Source organism: Aptenodytes patagonicus, chromosome 10, assembly GCF_965638725.1.
Source record: "Aptenodytes patagonicus chromosome 10, bAptPat1.pri.cur, whole genome shotgun sequence".
NCBI classification, from domain to species: Eukaryota; Metazoa; Chordata; class Aves; order Sphenisciformes; family Spheniscidae; genus Aptenodytes; species Aptenodytes patagonicus.
In genome coordinates, this window is record NC_134958.1 from 17,901,631 (window position 1) to 17,921,655 (window position 20,025).

The following is a 20,025-nucleotide window of genomic DNA, read 5'->3' on the forward strand; positions in this document are numbered from 1 at the left end:
TTCATTTAAACTGTAATTTTTGGTCACAGTGGTGGACCCACCACTAAAGGTCATACATAATGCTAGTAAATCTGTAATCCTTGTTAAGCAAGCATGCTTAACATTGCAATGTGAATCACTTTTTCTGGATTTTTTGCTTCTTCCATCTGTGACAATACTGATGTATCTTGTATAGTGTAGCTTTTATTTGCCCATTGATGATGCAGTAAGGAACTGCAGTTTCTGCAGGTCTGAGTTTCTTCTGATGTAGAATGATTCTGTGTAACCCCTGGGAACAAATTTTTAGAATAAAGTGTTTGAATCTAGTGGTAATGTAAAAATGCATAACTACTCTTTTAAGACTACAAGATATTTTTCCTCTTAATCTCAGCACAAAGTGTCCATTATATTTAATAGAAGTCCTGCCCTTAGAGTCAGATTGGAATAAGCCTTTGGACTCTCGGGACTTAATTTTTCAGTGGAGAAAGGGTTTCTGTAGAGTAAGTGAGAGTGAGTTGTGGCTGAATGGCCATTTGCAGCATTAACCCGAGTAGCTGTGAGTATGCCAGGGTGTCAAAAACAACTTGAGAGAGTGTTGGCGTGCAGATAGCAGTGCAAAGCTGTGAAAATTTAATGAAAGTTTGAGCAGTCTTAGCATTTGCATCTAAATTTGGTTTAATTTAGACTCAGTGTTTTGGCTAGCCCAGGAGTGCACTTGAGATCCTTCTCATTCAGTCGTCTTTTGGAAGCATAAAATAGCGTGACCCTCTAGAAGATTAAATAATACTGGAAGGCAGACCACAAGATCTGGCAAATGGGTCTGCGTGATGTGAGGTCTCATATGAAGATTGGTGTTTTATGCTTGCTTTATGTCCAAAATCAAGATGGAAAAAGTTTGAACTTGATGATCCAGCTTGGCTTCATAACCAGTGTTGTACAAGATTAATTTCTGTCTCTAATGTTTCAGAGTTCATGTATTTTGACCTTGTTTATGATAAATTACAACTTGCTGTTCAAATGAGTTTAGTGTTATGCATCAGTAATCTCTTTGAATCTCCTACGGAGTGAAAATAGACATCATTTTAGTTACTCTGTTATGTTTCTAGGATTCCCTCTTTCCCCACTCCCACTCCTCTTGCACCTAAAATGTCTCTGGGTTTTGAGTTTGGAAGTAAGGTTATACTTTATTCAGTGTTTGGACTAGTATTGCCCAAATAATCCATTGCATTAAAATCACTGAAATGGTGTGTCACATACTCCCCAAATTTATTGCCTGCTGACAGCTTAAGAAGCCCATATATCAGAATTAGACTTCGACTAGAGGTTTTTTGTTGCTGCTGTTGTTTTTTTAATTCTTGCTTAATGTTTGGCTTGAATTTTGGGGGCATGTCAGATTTCACTAGAAAACAGCTATGCTTTTGCAAAGTGGTTCTGCAGTCTTAAGCTGCAAGTCCATGTCAGCATGCTACCAAAGAGCTTGGTGCGAGAACAACTCTGTTAGCTAGATCATTCCAATAATGTGCGTTCTCTTCTGTGAGCTTGATGGCTTTCATTACACAATGGGATGTCATTGAAAACTCATTTTCTTGTGGCTGCATTGCAGAACTTCATGGATGGTTTGTGTTGTTGGAGTGATACACTGTTTTCTACTTATCCAAGTCCTTTGCTGTTTCTTTAGAAATAGATTTTTATAAAAGTCAGTCTCAAGGGTTGTCACACAACCGACATCTTATGCCTTGTATGCAGCATGTCTAAAATAATGTATTTTAAGTCTTCAATAATAATTGAGAATTATTGTAATTAAGAATAGAGCTAATCCTCTAAATTATTCTAAACACATTACATTCTTTGGTCTATTTTGACGGTGCATCAACATGATTTCATTCATATGATTTGCTGCTGACAGGCTCCGAGTGTCAGGAGTTCAGGCCTCTGAGCATCCTGAGCAGGGACATGGCTGAAATGTAGTACAGCTGTTACTGGCTGCTGATGGCACCTGGCTTTCCATTCTGTGGCATCCAGGCTGGACAGGATGAGGTGGAGGTGGTTCCTGATGTTGTCTGAGAAGAAAACTGGTTGAAATAGGATTTGCTTTTGGGGGTAGGTGTTGAGAAACATTCTCTAGTCGTAGCATAGATGTACCCAATCAAACCAATGTGTTTCTGCATAGTATCAGTGCTGACCGCATTTCATATTGGTGAGGTAACATAACATGAACTTGCTGTTGCAGTCTAAGGGAAAGAGGTATTCTGACTTAACACAGTATGGATTAATATACTGGATAGTTTTCTAGTACTGTCTGTAAAAATTAAGCAAAAACCCAGAATGACTTGGATTGCTGGTGGATTCTGCAGTTTAATTAAAAAAAAAAAAAAAAAAAGCAAAAAAGAAAAAAAAGAATGCATTAGTGTGCTATTTCTGAGTTAAGAATAAAAAAACTTGGGAAAAACAAGGACATTTGCATAGAAAAATGTACCTGACACAGTAACGGGGGGGATGGACGGAAGAATTGAAAGCTTAAAAGATTGAACAGTCACACCAAACTTTGTTAAATATAAATATCTCATTTAAAGAGTAGCTAAATTTGCCCCTTCTCATCCTTCTTGATTAGTAAATTTGGAAGAAACAAGCTAGTTATGTAAGCGGTTGTGCTTGAGAACCCGTGTATGATTCTTTCTGAAATATAGAGCTTTTGTTAATAACTTTCTCTTGTAAAGTTTATGGATAAAAATTGATTATATTGATTATATGTCTGTACATGTATTATAAACACGTAAATATGTTTGTTTGAAATATATAGCTCATTATAACACTTTTTAAAAGATGGAATAGCAGTGGAATACACAGAGTATATTGCATTTCTGGTTTATATCCACATATTTGTATATGTGCACGTACAGAGAAGGGAGCAATAAAAAGTAGAAAAGAAAAATGAAAAACTATTTTCAGTGAGGCTTCTTTGGAAAGGAGGATGAAATAAAACTGCAGGTGGAAGTTGGTATACAGAGTTCTATAGAGTTGAAAAGGAAACTGCTAAGTAGAGGAGAAGCTAGGCAGCTTGCAGTCTTCAGAGTATTTTGAGGTAAAACCAAATTGAAAGAAGATCTAGGTTTTGATCTTGAACCTATTAATGGGAGATGAGAGTAATTTTACTGCATTTCCTAAAATGACTCTAGAAAGCAAGGGTTATAATAAAGCCTTTCTCACTTGTATGTGTCTAGTGACAGCCTTAAAATGGTAGAAAATATTTTGTTGTCCTGAGAGTGCACGTTTGTAATAGAATTATGAAACATTTGAGTTTTGGTTATGGTCCACACCTGTAGTTATTAGATTCTACTACCACGTGAAGTTTGCTGTAGATTTTGTAAAATGTATGAAGTTCAATTTGAAGCAGGTGTCCACACATTTAAAAAAAAAAAAAAAATGCAGTGTAACAACTGACACAAATGAGAAACATCTCAGCAGTGAAGCCAATGGATAGATGGGTGTATGGTTTTAATTATTCTCTTTGGGTGGTAGTTGAGAGACATTAAGTGGGATAGAAAGGTGAGAGCTGAAGAGTTGCTGCCTGCACCATTAGTAAATAATGAGCAGGAGGCTCTAAAACACTTGGTTTGATGTGTTCTGTGAGCTTTCAATTTATCCTTTAAAAATGTAACCATTTATAACAGAAGCCATAATGACTAAAAGGGAGTGTATTACTTTAGGTCCCGAGGTAGTTACTGCACTGTAGCTGCAGAGCAACAAAAATGAAATTATTGTATCATTTTTTTTGACATGGGACAGAGTTCTTCTGAAGGTCAGAGATGATTGGTGGTTTGTACTAGCTATTCAGCTAGTAAAACACAGGGAGGTTGGTAATATTAAAAAAAAAAAAAAAGATTTTAACCTGGCTTCAGGGAAAGTATGTGCATTTGTATCTCTAAATCCTTTTAAGTTAAAATAGATTCTCTGTTATCTTGTCAGGGAAGAAGCTGTAAGTATCACATAAACTTGATGATTTTGGAGCAAAGTCTTTGGAATGAGTCTTGCTAGTGTCCTCGCTACCTGCCATTTAAAGCATTTCTTGCCTTACTGTGTTTCATTTAACAGCTTAACCTTGAGGTGCATGTTACTTGAGTTTTTGATATTCAAGAGGACTTCTTATTGTTAATGTGTAATTTCATTAAGTATGTTATACTAATTGTTTTTCTAAGAACAGAAATTTTAAGTCCAAACAAGAGAAACACTGTAGGCTTCAGATATACTAATTCTACTAATTAATAGTAATAAATTACTTTGAATAGAGTTTCTAGAATAGTGGGATCCTTTGAGAAAAACAGCTTTAAAAATTACCAGGTAGAAACATGATGTTAGAGACATGAAATTCATCTTTAGAACCCTTGGATTGTCAGGGTGTTTGGAAGGCATCTATCCATCCTGATATTAATCTGTGCTTGTACAAACTCATTTGTCCTTTCTCTCGTAAGTACCATCTTGGACATGGTGACTAACAGTCTGTCATGGTTATAGATGCCTGGGAAGGGTGTTTTAGAAAAGGTGATAAATGCAGTAGTGTAGATGGCAGAGTGTGACAAAAGTCAGTAGGCTAAGGATGGAGATAGCGTCTATCTGTTATGACTGTTCAGTATTTGCTCTGTCCCTTTCTATCTTTAGCCTCAGTCTGTGCATCCTTAACCTTTTCTTTTATCAGGTAGTGTGGCCGTGAGGTGAGTCACTAATCATGCTTGTTAGAGTATGGGGTTTATTACTTTTTGATTAACCTTTTTCCACGTGCCCTTGTGGCAGTTAGGAAAATAACTCCAAATGATCTAAGGAACTGGAGGACTGGAGCTTACTGTGTACTAGTGATATGCAGAAGCACTGGATTTTATCTGCATTTGGAAGCTCTTCTGAGTTTGAGGCAAAGAAAATACTGTTATTCTTGATGTTAGATCACTTTACAATGCACCTCAGCTTTCATCCCTTGAGAAATTGTGTCTGTAATTGAAAGAGCCATCGTCTCATTTCACTTATCTAAAGCAATCTCAGTCTTCATTCTTATAATTATTGGAAGAGCCCAGCAGCAAAAATCTGATTAGTGATTTCCTAATGCTACTGGAAAACAACATTTCTAGAATAATATTCTGTACTGAGTCAATGATACAAGTCAAGATTAGTGAGAAAACAGATTAGAAAATGTCTAAAGAAATTTATCACAATATTTTTCTTTGTCACAGCAACATGATAGATATCATAATTTTTTTTGGTAACTGAAACATTAAATGAAAATTCTGGAAGTCAGGTCCTCATAGCTGGGTAATATCTTTGCCTTTGTAATGGAAAAATCATGGAATCTTTTGTTACTGGAGTTAAGATAAAGTTTACACATTCTCAGCCCTTGAAGAAATTTAACTGTGACATTACAAAGAATTTAAAAAGTACCAGTATTTTTGGAAAGGAAATTCAGTATATTGTTAGGCTTGGAGGTGTTTTTCCCCTCATAGAAATAATCTTGTAATCTGTCATATGGACTGCACATAAAGACCAAGAAAATAAATATTCAGATGAGAAAACATTAACACTTGAGTGTACAATATCTGTATACAGATCTATCATATTGGACAAACTGCTTCTAATTTCACTGATTTCTTTGGTTCACTGCATTTTAATTATGCTTTTGACTGCTGCCTCAGTAAAACCTTCCTGCTTCAAAGGATTTTGATAAGCTATGCAGAGTTGATCTGAGCTATTGTAGAGATGTTGAATAGCACGTATGGGCAGCAAATTTCTTCAGTCAATTATTTTTAAAAGAATTACTTGTTTTAGTTTTCATTTTGAACATTATGAAACATTCAGCGATTGGTTATGCAATAGTGTTGCTGGTGGTGTTACTCAAAAGTAGTAGTGTTCTTTTGATTCATTCATAGGTCATTCTAGAGGAAGAAAGTTGCTCAAGTTCTGTGGGGAACCTCATTTTAATTTTAAAGAACTGCCAGAAAAGCTTCTTACGGGATCTGTTATAATATCTCTATAGCTCTTCACCTATGAAACAGCATGTATTGAGCTAGGTCATCTGTTTATTTCAAGTTTATTCGTAAATGATCTAATAAATTTGAAAGCATGGAGGACTGGTTGCAAACTGGTTAGTTTCCTTTCTGTTTAAATACCCTTATGCTAATGGCTGTGCACCTTATTAATACTCATGGATTACAATATGGGACGTATAAAATAATGTAATAGTGTGTTCTGTGAATGTGCGTAATAAAAAACAGATTAGAATTAAGGCTATTGTGAGTCACTGACTTATCAGCTCTGTACTTAATATCTTATCTAAATCCCTGTCCATTGCTATTAATATAGTTTGCGTATTGTAGTGAAGTCGAGCATAACAGATCTGAACCACTTGGAAGAGTAACAAATACAGAATGTATGATTTTTGTTCATAATTGCAAAATATATTATTCTGATGTATGTGTGCTCCATCAGCCCTTGTTTTTCTCTGTATGTCAAAGGAAAAAAATGTCTTTTTGGATTAATCCTTTTTCTACAAAAATATTTAGAGGGTGTACTGTAATTTTATAATAATTGTTGGTTGCTTCCATAAACAAACTACAGATGTAAAACAAGCAGATTTCTGAGGGGTATGGAGCATATTTAATAGGAAAACAAAGACAAAACAAAAAAAGTTCACCCTAGAGCTTAAAATGAGATCAAAATTGCGTAGTGTTAATACATTCTGGTAGCTGTGTCAATGTATAGGTAATTTTACTGTCCTGTTCTTTTGGGGCGCCAAGGGATTTTTTCTCTGCTCCTGTTTCCATGGCAATTAGAATTAGATTAGTTTAGGTTCACAGTGGGTAAATGAGAGAGATTAAGCTATGATGCAGTGTTTGTGAGTTTGGAACATACTGAGTCTCTTTAGAAAATAGCTCAAAACTGTGCTTAAGTTGTTGCTTTTTTGGTTGCTGTTGACTTGCTTGTATTTATCTTGCAGTGTACAGATCTTTTGCTTGTGGTTAGGCAGTCCGGTGGTACTTGTGCTCTTTTTGTTCATAGTGATGTAGTCTTTAAACAAGAGAACGGTCCCTGTATTCTAGTGATAGCTGCATGTTGAAGAGTCAGTTTGCATATCTGCAAATAAATAGCTATATGAACTGTTTTAAAAATTCTTTAGCCTATGACTGATTTTTGCAGTATTTTGAATGTGGTGGAATGGTACGATTTTTATCAGCACTCACCATTTAGGATGACTTTTTTGAAAGACCGTTCCAAAATCATGCCACTGTTCTGTGTTTGTCCATGCAGTTTTTGTGTGTGTGTATGCATACAGAAAAATATAATTTTTTTTTTCTTCTGATACTTGTTAATACATTCCAGTACCCTCAACCCAAGAGATTTTTATCCTCACTATTTTTCCAGGAATTGGGATGGAGAATTATGTTACTGGTAGATTATTCTAGTCCCCTTTTAGCTAATTCCCATGCTGTCACAGTTCTTTTTCCTATAGCTTGTATTTCACTTACCATCATTTTGCACTAATGGATTGCAGAGAGAATCATAGAATCGTTTGGATTCGAAAAGACCTTTAAGATCATCAAGTCCAACCGTTAATGCAGGGAGATGCTGCAAGGAGTATTATTATAAGAATTCATACTCTGGTACTAATGTGTCACACTTTTGTAGTCTCTGAGTGTATGATATTTGTGACATTGCTCCCGTAATATTTAATACTTGTATTTTGTTAAATAATGCCTGCTACAAGGGCTACTATAGATTTCACAGAAACGTCATCCTTGAAGATATTTCAGGTGTTGATTTAGTCTCTCTGTGTGAGGTACACCTAAACCCAAAGGTAGTTGAGGATATCAATACTTTTTAGTTTTTCAGGTACAATTGAACTTCACCTTTCCAGGAACATTTGAGTTGACAAAATTAAACCTTGCAGCAGTCTGTACTCCTGTAGAGGGGAGAGAGGAACCTTGGGAAGCGTTAGTGGTTTCAGGCTCTTTTGAAGAGAAGCAGTTGCTGTAGCGCTTTGCTGACAGAAAGCTCTAGATGATACTACTGCTGGAAGTGTTGGTATTTACCTCCTTAGGTATAGTAAAGTAGGTAGCCTGCTTACTGCTCTGCCCTCTCCATTCAGCTGCCTTGCGCATCTGCCTGTTTGTGCTATGCCTGGTTCTGCCTGGCCCACCTTGATGGATGTTTGTCTAACGTGTTGTTAACAAATTCTGGTGATGGGACTTCTATAACCTACCCCTTCTACCAATGTTGAAGTGTCTTGAGCATTAGAAAGTTTTTCTTAGTGTCCAACCTGAATCTCCGTTAGTGCAAATGTAAATCAATTATTTCTCGTTCAGCCCTTAATGTACTTGAACAATTGATCAATCTCTCCTTTGTAACAATCTTGTTTATTTTTGAAACTGCTGTTATGTTCCATCTCAGTCTTCTCTCCTATAAAACCAACTTGCTTCAACCTCTCCTCATAGGCATACTCTTTCAAAAGATGCATTCAAATCAAAAGTGTCTGGAGAATGACAACAAAATGGGAATTTGAAGTGGAGACCTTTATTTTGCATAAGACATCCCTGTCAAAACTTTATTTTAACCTTAAGACCTCCTAAGCAAGGCTTCTCATTTTCCAGAGCAAATAAACAGAAAATTGAAAAATTCTAGCATGCATTAGAAAAACATTAGAAAATAATGATACAGAAACTCACAGTGACATACAATGTTTTTTGTTTATTCCACTTTGAGTACAGCAGATTAAATACAATATCAAAATGTAAACATACCCTTGGACTTGCTGAAGAATTACAGTACTGACAGTTGATCTCCTTAATGCTTGGGAGAAAAGGAGAAAATGAAATCTGAGTTCCAGAAAGCTGCAAGTCCTGAAATTATGAAGAGGAGTGATTTATGGTTTCTTAACTGCATCTCAACTCCTGTTATTAAGAATAATTAAAGGTGACTGACAGCTGTATATATTGTTCCTCATTTGTAAAAGTATTCCTTTCTTTGACACCTGTTTTGTTACCTTTTGTCTTACTATTCTGCATACCGGCTTGACAAATCTGCTGTTACAAAATAGCAAAAAAGCCTTTCTTAAGAAAGCATGACAAGTAATATTTTTTGCAACCCACTTTTTTAATCTAGATTGAGATGAAAATGGAAGATTTTTTTGTAATTGTGCCAATTTAATGTTCTTCTTAATACTAGGCTCTTTACAGCAGCACATTGAGGGACAAGAGGCAATGGGTGTAAATTGAAACAAGAGAGTTTTGGACTGGGTCGGGGGGGGGGAAGGGGGGGAATTCTCCATGGGGACAGTGACAGTGTTGGTAGGTCTTGGAGGACATGTGTAGATAGGTTGTTTAGTTTCTAGGTTATCTAGATACATTCACAACATACATTTTTGAAAGCATATACATACACATCTGTGAACATGTAAATTTAGCTCTTATGGCCATTAAATTTTTCTGATACTTCTATGATCATAAGTCTATTGGTGATCATAATCATACAATGTGTAATCGAAATTTCTCTTCTGTTTTTCATTTAGTGTCGCCAAAGTTCTTGTATATAATCATGTTAATTTTTCATATCACAACTCTCAAAATAGTTTTCTAACCTTTCATTTTAAAAGATTCATTAAATCTGTTTACAAAATTATGTATGGATATTTGTATTGTTAGAAACATGATTAGATTGCCCCAAACTTTTTATTTATGCCCAATGCAATACCACACAGAATTTTGGCTTAGTGTTTTAAAAAAACATTCTGATTGTTTATGGGTAAAGCTTTTTTTTTTAATGAGCATTTTGAACTGAAATCACACCAAAAATACTATGTTGCTGGATTGTATGGGAAACATGGAGTCCAAGGGAAACCATGGTCAAATGCTATGCGGTGTGGAACAAGCCAGTTGAGATCAACCAGTTCAGGGACAAACCTCCTTCTTGTGGTTCCAAAGAGATTACAAAATTAGCAAGTACTTCAAGGGCCCGGTTTATTCTGTGAGGCTGAAAGATTTAATTAAGGTGCTCGTGTCTATTAGATTTAGTTGGGATGCAGTTGAATAGAGAGTTGTAATACTTCTCTTGCATGCACTTTGCTGTTTTAAGTTGACTTCTTATGGCCGACTGCCATCCTTCTCTTTTCAGACAAAAGGTGTCTGATACAAGGGAGATCATGGCTCTCTTGCAGGCACTTTCACCTTCGTGGGCTGTAGATACTTTGAAATACCACCAAGTGGTATATAATAGGTAGATACAAAAATAATGAAGTAATTCTGAAATAACATACTGGAAGTCCAAAATATATTCAGAAATCAGAATTCAAAGGGCATTTAAAAAACCCAAACCAAAACAACCAACCAAGAGTCTGCACCCTAATTTAAAAAAAGATTAGATGTCAAAATCACAATGCTTTCCAAAAGCTGGAATTTCACCAGGAAGGTGGTATATCTTTCAGTCTTGGCTCTGAGCCACACAGGTAGTATCTAGAACCCTTGCACAACTTTGGTCATCCTTAGACCTTGTGTTATATGACTATTTGATTAACAACTAAATAAAAATGATGAGACCTGAGTAATGAGAACTATGCATCTTCTCTCACTTTCTTTTGATTTTAGTACACAGCAAGTGGTGCCATATAACTTACCTACAGGTAGAGGTAAATCACTTGAAATTGACTTTATCTGAAACTGATCACGCTCCATAAAGGTGTGATAACTCATAGTGTTCAATAACACTACTTGATCACTGCAGTACGGTGTAGCTGTTGCATACCGTGGTTCCAAAGACTACTGCCATCTCTTCACCATCTCTTCAGTTTCTTTGTTGATTCTAGTCTCAAGTCTTGAAATCTGGTCATTCATAGTCAGGTAGCAGCATGAGTGTTGTCTGCTCTATTAGTTTGGACTGCATGGTTAGTGTTTAAATAGAGGTAAGCTGAACGTGATGGGTACATGTGTATCCAAAGTTATTCGCCCTCTGAGATTCCAAAGAACCACTCGCTGGGCACCTGTATGTGTCAGGTTTTCACTTCAGACTTAACTGTCAAAGGAGAGATGTTTTCTCAAAAAACCATAGAGTTTCAGGAATATACTGCCCTCTACTGTTTCTTCTATGTAAGTGAGCCTTGAATTTCCTCGGCGTGGAGGAGAGATGGCCTTAACTGGTGCTGAAGGGCAGGTATATATACCTTTCATTGCGGGTTGGGTTATATGAGCACCTGAGCTCAGCCATTACCATATTTCATAGTCCAAAGAAGGAGGAGAGTTTTTAAGAGAGTCCTTTGACTCCTTTCTTTCTGCTTGTCTGAACAGATGGAGTTTCAATAGTCTTCTCAGCTGTTGTATTTTCTCTATCCTGTAATAAGACCCTTGTGACTTTGGAAACTTGTTTAAGCCCTATTTATGTAGTTGTGCCTTTTTTTACTTTAGTATATTACTACCTCGTCTTTTCTAAGGCACTTGGAATAACTTGCATTTGCTAGTGGTACGAGGCCATCTATTACACTGCAAAATAAAGGGTTTGATGTTGCTTTATCGATTATACCTAGCCTGTTAATATATTACAGGTGATTTAAAGAGACAAGAGCTTCCATTTTATTTTTAATTTCAGTTATTACTAGAGCTCATTCATACAGCTGGGATTGGCTTCCCTCCCCACCCCCTGCAGGAATACTCCATGCATTTAGTAGGACAATTAAGCTCTCTAAATTATATGTTGTAATGTTTCTCCTTTCTTCTAAAATTAGTTTATTTCAATATAGAATCATAGAATCATTGAGGTTGGAAAAGACCTCTAAGATCATCAAGTCCAACCATCAACCCAACACCACCACCCACTAAACCATGTCCCTAAGTGCCTCATCTACTCGTCTTTTAAATACCTCCAGGGATGGGGACTCCACCACTTCCCTGGGCAGCCTGTTCCAATGTTTAACCACTCTGTCAGTAAAGAAATTTTTCCTCATGTCCAATCTAAAGCTCCCCTGGCGCAACTTGAGGCCATTTCCTCTCGTCCTATTGCTAGTTACTTGGGAGAAGAGACCGACACCCACCTCGCTACAACCTCCTTTCAGGTAGTTGTAGAGAGCGATGAGGTCTCCCCTCAGCCTCCTTTTCTGCAGGCTAAACAACCCCAGTTCCCTCAGCCACTCCTCATAAGACTTGTTCCCCAGACCCCTCACCAGCCTCGTTGCCCTTCTCTGGACACGCTCCAGCACCTCGACGTCCTTCTTGTAGTGAGGGGCCCAAAACTGAACACAGTATTCGAGGTGCGGCCTCACCAGTGCCGAGTACAGGGGCACGATCACTTCCCTCCTCCTGCTGGCCACGCTATTTCTGATCCAGGCCAGGATGCCATTGGCCTTCTTGGCCGCCTGGGCACGCTGCCGGCTCATGTTCAGCCAGCTGTCGACCAACACCCCCAGGTCCTTTTCCACCAGGCAGCTTTCCAGCCACTCTTCCCCAAGCCTGTAGCGCTGCATGGGGTTGTTGTGGCCGAAGTGCAGGACCCGGCACTTGGCCTTGTTGAATCTCATACAGTTGGCCTTGGCCCATGGATCCAGCCTGTCCAGGTCCCTCTGCAGAGCCTTCCTACCCTCGAGCAGATCAACACTCCCGCCCAGCTTGGTGTCGTCTGCAAACTTACTGAGGGTGCACTCAATCCCCTCATCCAAATCATCGATAAAGATATTGAACAAGACCGGCCCCAAAACTGAGCCCTGGGGAACACCGCTCGTGACCGGCCGCCAGCTGGATTGAACTCCATTCACCACAACTCTCTGGGCCCGGCCATCCAGCCAGTTTTTCACCCAGTGCAGAGTACACCTGTCTAAGCCATGAGCCGCCAGCTTCTCTAGGAGAATGCTGTGGGAGATGGTGTCAAAGGCCTTGCTGAAGTCCAGGTAGACCACATCCACAGCCTTTCCCTCATCCACTAGGCGGGTCACCTGGTCATAGAAGGAGATCAGGTTGGTCAAGCAGGACCTGCCTCTCATGAACCCATGCTGGCTAGGCCGGATCCGCTGGTTGTCCCGCTCATGCCTTGTGAGCGCCCTCAAGATGATCCGCTCCATAATCTTCCCCGGCACCGAGGTCAGGCTGACAGGCCTGTAGTTCCCCGGATCCTCCTTCCGGCCCTTCTTGTAGATGGGCGTCACATTGGCAAGCCTCCAGTCATCCGGGACCTCCCCTGTTAACCAGGACTGCTGATAAATGATGGAGAGCGGCTTGGTGAGCACCTCTGCCAGCTCCCTCAGCACCCTCGGGTGGATCCCATCCGGCCCCACAGACTTGTGAGTGTCTGGGTGGCGTAGCAGGTTGTTGACTGCTTCCTCTTGGATTATGGGGGGTTCATCCTGCTCGCCGTCCCTGTCTTCCAGCTCAGGGGGCCGAGTACCCTGAGGATAACTGGTCTGCCTGTTAAAGACTGAGGCAAAGAAGGCATTGAGTACCTCAGCCTTTTCCTCATCCTCAGTGACAATGTTCCCCCCGCATCCAATAAGGGATGGAGGTTGTCCTTTGCTCTCTTCTTGTCATTAATATATTTGTAAAAGCTTTTTTTGTTGTCTTTAACGACAGCAGCCAGATTGCGTTCTAGCTGGGCTTTTGCCTTTCTCATTTCTTCTCTGCACGACCTAACGAGATCCCTGTACTCTTCTTGAGTCGCCTGCCCCTTCTTCCACAAGCGGTAAACTCTCCTTTTTTTCCTGAGTCCCAGCAAGAGCTCCCCGTTCAGCCAGGCCGGTCGTCTTCCCCGCCCGTTCTTCTTACGGCGTACAGGGACAGCCTGCTCCTGCGCCTTTAAGACTTCCTTCTTGAAGATCGTCCAGCCTTCCTGGACCCCTTTGCCCTTCAGGACCGTCTCCCACGGGACTCTCTCAACCAACGTCCTGAACAGGCCAAAGTCTGCCCTCCTCAAGTCCATGGTTGCGGTTTTGCTGCCCCCCCGCCTCACTTCACCAAGAATGGAGAATTCTGTCATTTCATGGTCGCTAAGCCCAAGACAGCCTCCGACCACCACATCTCCCACCAGTCCTTCTCTGTTAGTAAACAGCAGGTCGAGCGAGGCACCTCCCCTGGTAGGCTCCCTTACCAGCTGTGTCAGGAAGTTGTCTTCCACACACTCCAGGAACCTCCTAGACTGCTTCCTCTCTGCCGTGTTGTATTTCCAGCAGACATCCGGGAAGTTGAAGTAATATATATATATTATAATAATATAATTGAATTGTCATGTGTTTGAATTGACGTCGTGCATATTGTCATATGTTTTGATTGGAAGGAAATGCAGATACATAGGATGTGCTATGCTATGGATTCTGTTTATTCAGATAACATAGGAACTAAGGATAGCCACTATTTGCATTATTTACTATCTTGGAAGAAGGCTAAGAAGGAGTTTCTGCAATTAATGGGAACAACTTGTATGCTTATTTTAACGGTAACTGAATCCACTGACTGGAGAATTTGTCATGTTTACAAGCTGAAAAAGTGAGGAAACCTTTAATTTGCAGAAAAGGAGCAGATGACTTGACATATGGTATATCAGCCTGAACAAGAAAGGAGGAATAAGAATAGACAATAAAACTTGGAGTTTCCTGTAACTTATATGCTCTATATTAGACTAGAAAAGCATTGCAAGATCCCAAGTTGTACTGAGAAAAAGAGAGATAATTTGTTTTATTAAGCAAATTATTACTTAAACATCAGTAATTTTACATTTATAGAAATGTCTTTACCTTGATAGTGTTTCACTATATTCAATGTGGTTTTAATTAAATTAATATTTATATAAATACATGTTTTATGTAGTTCAGAAAAGAAGTTTAAAGGAAGCATACTAGAGAGTGTATTATGTACAACAACCATTTTGGAGGTGAAGACTTGGAAAGCAGATGGTTTAAGATATATTGACAGACTGCATCATCTGATCTGTCCCATATTCAAAATCAGAGCCCTCTAAATTTCTAGAGACCTACCTGAGTGTGGAGGATTGAAAATGCTGGAAAAGACACCATCAAGGGCTTTTTAAAAAAATCCTTTGTTTGCAGTCCCTGTACTGGAAAGTAATTTTACCTTCTGTTTTTGTCCTGCCTCAGTATGTGCCTATTAAAGTAAATGCATCTTTTTCATGCATGAGCACAACTTGCATTAATGATAATGGAGCTTTCATATGCATGTTGAAAGTTGTTCATACCTAATGTTACTGCATTTCTAGTGCTGCAGAAGTCAAAACTGATGTATTCTGTTTATTTTTTGCTCTGTGAATCAGCACTGTTGTTATAGTCAGCAGGTACATACACCTGTAGGAATTCTGCTCAAGGAAGCTGGCAAATCTATGGTTTTTTAAACACATTTTTAGTAGCTTTGATTTATTTTGATTATTATGTGATGGGGGGTTCACTGTAATTCAGCAGATAGAAGTTAGGTCCAAGATACTAGATAAATGTGCTATACAGGCTCTGAAATCAAACCATGTTGCTAAAGTTAAGTGGGCAAGTTGTTAAAATCATCAAACTCCAATTTATTTTCAATTTAAGAAAGAAAAAACCTGTGCACAGCATACATATGATGTAGTGATTTCTGAAAAACATTAGAAGACCTATAGATTGTAATGTTGAGCTATAGGTATTTAGGAAATGATGGTGTGTTAATTAATGGTGTAAAAATAACTCACTTATCTTGTGCCTATGTTTCTTGGCCCTTAACCTTGTGAAACCAAGTATGTGTTTTACATGCTGCTTCCACTGAAGTAAGCATTGGATATTCTGAGCGACTATTGTAAGGTCTTTTGGGTCTGTAAGTGGCATACTACTTTTCAAATAATTCCTACTTTTGTATATAAACCAAGTATAGTTCTATTTACTTTATTCAATATTGGCATTGTATTTATAAGAAGTAAAAACTGAAGAGGAAAACAAAATGTTAAGGGTGGTTTGTTTGGTTTTTTTATTTTTAAATTAATGGTCTTCTGCAAGACCGAGAGAAATCTTCTTTAGATTTCTATTTTGATAGAGTCATTTGGTGTATTCTAACAAATGTTGGTATGTGATGTTCTCTGTGTGCTTTTTTCCCAATTATATAGTTGTGTGTACTGTGGTCTAAAGTGTTGAAGGTGCTTGGCACTGGAAATAACTACATCTCAAAGCAAAATAAGCTTTTGGGTAACTACAGTGATATTGGGGAATAATGAGGTTTGGCAAATTACATTACAGCACTGTTGAGGTGGACTCTTGTAATGACAGTATTAAAGACACAGGTGGAACACAGAGTTTTAGTGTCCATCATCAGTGCATATTAAGAGTTTATCAACTGACCTGACTGTGCTTGACCTTTTGCACGGTGAGCCAGTAGGATGAGTGCCAGGAAGCTCTCTCTTTCCAAACAAAAACACATGTACCTCTTTCATCTTGCAAAGCTTCTGTAAAGGTCAAACACAGTTGTAGTTCAGCTGAACAAAAAGGATCATCTCCTTTCTCCACCTTCAGGGACTCATAATGCCACAGATATGTCAGACAGGAGGGGGAGAGGTTTAACAGGGACGTAGCACAGTAAAGGAAAGTAAGGATTTGCTACTCATAGGTAACGCACTAGAATATCTTGACTCTGAACGTATGACTTGGTGACTGAGAAATACTGGCTTATGTATGAGTATTTTATGTATCAATACGTAATCTGTTTTGGAAGGCAATTTCTTATTTTTCCTAAAGGGTTTTCTTTAATAACTTCACAATTTCAGCCATCCCATTTATTTAATTGAGAGCATGTTGCTGTCTAGCCTGCAGTCAAAATAGCTAACTCTGTCATTTTACCTTCTTGAGTGCAGTTTCACATTACAGGACACTCAGCCTAGAGACAGTTATCATACAGCAATAATAAGCTAATGCAGCTGTGTGAGCAAATTTAATTAACTGCAAAAATGGAATTCTCAGCTTTTCCCTGGCTTGGCCAACATCCAGAAGTATGTAGCTGGTATGTAGCTTTTATGCTGTAGGAAATGCTGTAGAATACAAACTATGCACATTTGCATGCAGGGATTATCTGCATAGTTTTTGGTATCCATAACCTGATTTTGGTTCATTTTTTACTGTGCGTTTATGGCTTCCCATCTGTTGCATTTGTACTTGGCTTAAAAACTAACATTGAGGTTTTACTATGAAACCTCATTTGAGGTTTTTTTCATGGCATAGCTGCTAAAGAAAATATCAAAAGGTGCATTTTCCGACATGCTTTCTTCCTGAATAATGTTTTCAACAACTGCAGCAGCTGTGGATATTATAAAGTTGTAAAATATGTTTGAAACATGCTCACAATATGAATGTCCACAGACTAGACATAAGAAAGCTTAAACTGGGCACTCCATAACCCAACTTCTCCATATAACCAACAGCTCTTTCTCCCACATTCCCAACAAGCATCAGTAGACAGAATGTTTCCAGCCTGGTTCCCAGTACAGTATACGTTGCTTCTGTAGTGGCTAGATATAGATGCGTTTTTAATTATTATGCTCTACTATTATTATACCTAAAAGATTGCTAGTAAAGCGTGACGTAGTGGGAATGGTGGCTTTCTGGCATTTGAATTTCAACAAACCTTGAATATAATTTTGTGGAAAAGGGTATTCATTAGCTTCTGGGCTTCCTCCCTTTTGAATATCAAAGGTCTGTAGAGAGCAGTAACAATATTAGAGCTTATTCTAAGCATTCACAGGAGGATTTCATAATGATTGTATTAGGCTAGCTAAGTATATGAGTTACTGTTAGACAAATTCTTTATACAAGCTGAGGTGAAAAAATGACACTGCAGACTCATGAAATAAATACATCATCCGTTCTTTTCTCTGCAATTTATTTGTATTCTAGTTTACTATTTTTTAAAATTAAATGTTCTAATGAAAAGGTTCCTCCTTGCCCTTTTTTTTTTTTCCACCCCAGGGTCAATACCCCTCACCCCATTGCTCCAATTTCTCTATTTTCCGCTCTCTATTTTTAACTGTATGTAAAGCTTATGGTGTCTCAACTGTAACTTGCATGCTATTTTAAAGTACCTAAGATCAGCTTAGGTGTATCGAGGTCTGATTTCCACTTGCTTTTGGCTTGTAGTGGAGGGGGTAATGTATATGTGTTAATTATAGGTTTTAATTGAATGTATGTGGGCTTTTCCAAGCATAAGCTCAAGTAGTGTGGTTCTTTGGGTGGCTGGGTGGAACAAAACAAAAAACCCCTTTTGCTAATTTAGCCAGATACCCTGGCTGATTTTGTGATTGTCCTATCTTTACTCCCCTTCTTGAGAGGTAATTTTTGATGATGCTAAGAAACCACAAGAAAATTTACCCTAAACATTTATTCTCCTTTAGTGCTGATAACATTTGGGACTTGGAGAGAAGATGTTTGAAGACCTATTGTGATCTGATCAGAACTAATTGGATCTGGCAGCTGGATTGAAATTTGTTTTAAAAACAGCTTAGTAGTACTTTTGTTTATTTTTTATTGAGACTGAAATGAAAACAACATCTCTTTAGCAGTTTGTTTCTAGCACTCTGGAAATACACATCATGACTGTGTGTTAAACTTCATCTTAATACTTAGTATTTTTTAATGACACTGGTATAAACCCCATGTCTCTTTGGTGACTCTGCTCTCTTTATTACAGGTACTGTTGTCAGGATTGATTGGTGTTGTTTCATGGAAGAGGCCCCTTTCACTTGTGGTGAGTAGCAATGTGGCTTTAATCATGTTATACAGACTTTAGATAAGTGACTAAAGAATTCTGTGGAAGTAACTACCAGTGGTTTTGTCTTTATGTAGAAGCCTAATAGCTGCTGGGGATGATTTTCCAGTGCTGTTATGTATCCTAATATTTATAAACACTTCGTACAAAAATTTTGGGACTTTGAGGTTGTATTACATAAACGATCTAAGTGACAGTAATATTTTTCTTCTATCTGTACTTAAGTCTTGGAGAGCCGTGATATTTATTATGTGTAAAAGAGTGCAGATATCTACTGCCCCTTCCTTGCCATTGTTACAGTTCTACCTTTCTTTTTAAAAGGGATAGTATATGGTTTAGTAATTTAAATGTAAGAACTAATGAAGCATAAATATTTTGATAAATGTGTATGTTTAAAGAAAGGCAACAATCATACTGTAGTTGACGGTGTGAAATTAAAAATGGCTGAAAATAGTGAGCATTGCTGCCTAGTAGGTACACTCGATGTTGCGTTATGGCTTGGATTACTAGATATTCATGAAATATGTTATAATTTTCAATAATTTGTTTATTAATATATTTTAAAAATTAATACTGAACTTAGAAAAGTGCTTAGTCTTCACTATTGTTCTAGACAAACAGACTGTTGGTCTGCATTTATCTTTGCATTTAACTTGCCTAAAATTGCACCACAGAGAAATCTTTTTAACCAGTTATCAAGATGGCAAAAAAGCATATTCCAAATTAGTAGCCGTTCTTCTTTGTCTGCAAAACAATTTTCAGCTACATTATTTATTCTGTTGAGAGATTCATGTAGCTACTTAATGATGAAAAGTAATTTATGCTTTCTATATGCATGCTAATGATAGGTGAGATGGCTGTGTCAATAAGGATGTATTAGCAGGTAAATATTGCCTTTGAAAAAGTGTGCATATGTAACATAGTAACATATGTAACATTTGTAACATGTTAATACTGAAGATAGTCCCAAGAAAAAAGAATACAATGGAAAGTATGAAATGGGAAGACCTGTATTAATAAGAATAAGCCTAATTAGAACTTCAGGTATATCCTTCAGTATTATGAACTAAAGCAGTAGTGTTAGAGCTTCTGACATATTTTTTCTTTTTTCTTTCCCTTTCCATAATTCACTTTTCATTGTTATTAAAGAAAGGACAGATTGAGTTTGTATTTATTTACTGGTTTGTGTTTTTACCAACAGATGAACTCTATATGATGTAGAAAGCTGCCTGATGGCAAGATAAATGTGCCCAAAATGAGGTCAAAGGGAAGCAAATTAGTGAAACTAATGAGTGCCCATGAGAAAGGTAGCAGGCAGGTT

At 38.0% G+C, this 20,025-nt stretch overlaps 1 protein-coding gene across 6 annotated transcripts in view; it reads left to right on the plus strand.

Annotated features, from left to right (window-relative positions):
- The window catches only part of ENTREP2 (endosomal transmembrane epsin interactor 2), a 162,380-nt gene that overhangs the window by 47,300 nt on the left and 95,055 nt on the right, over positions 1 to 20,025 (plus strand). For all 6 annotated transcript variants that reach the window (XM_076348325.1, XM_076348326.1, XM_076348327.1 and 3 more), the window contains exon 2: positions 18,627 to 18,683. In XM_076348325.1, coding sequence (XP_076204440.1) covers positions 18,627 to 18,683 — 57 coding nt within the window. The remainder of the gene's footprint in view (positions 1 to 18,626; positions 18,684 to 20,025) is intronic.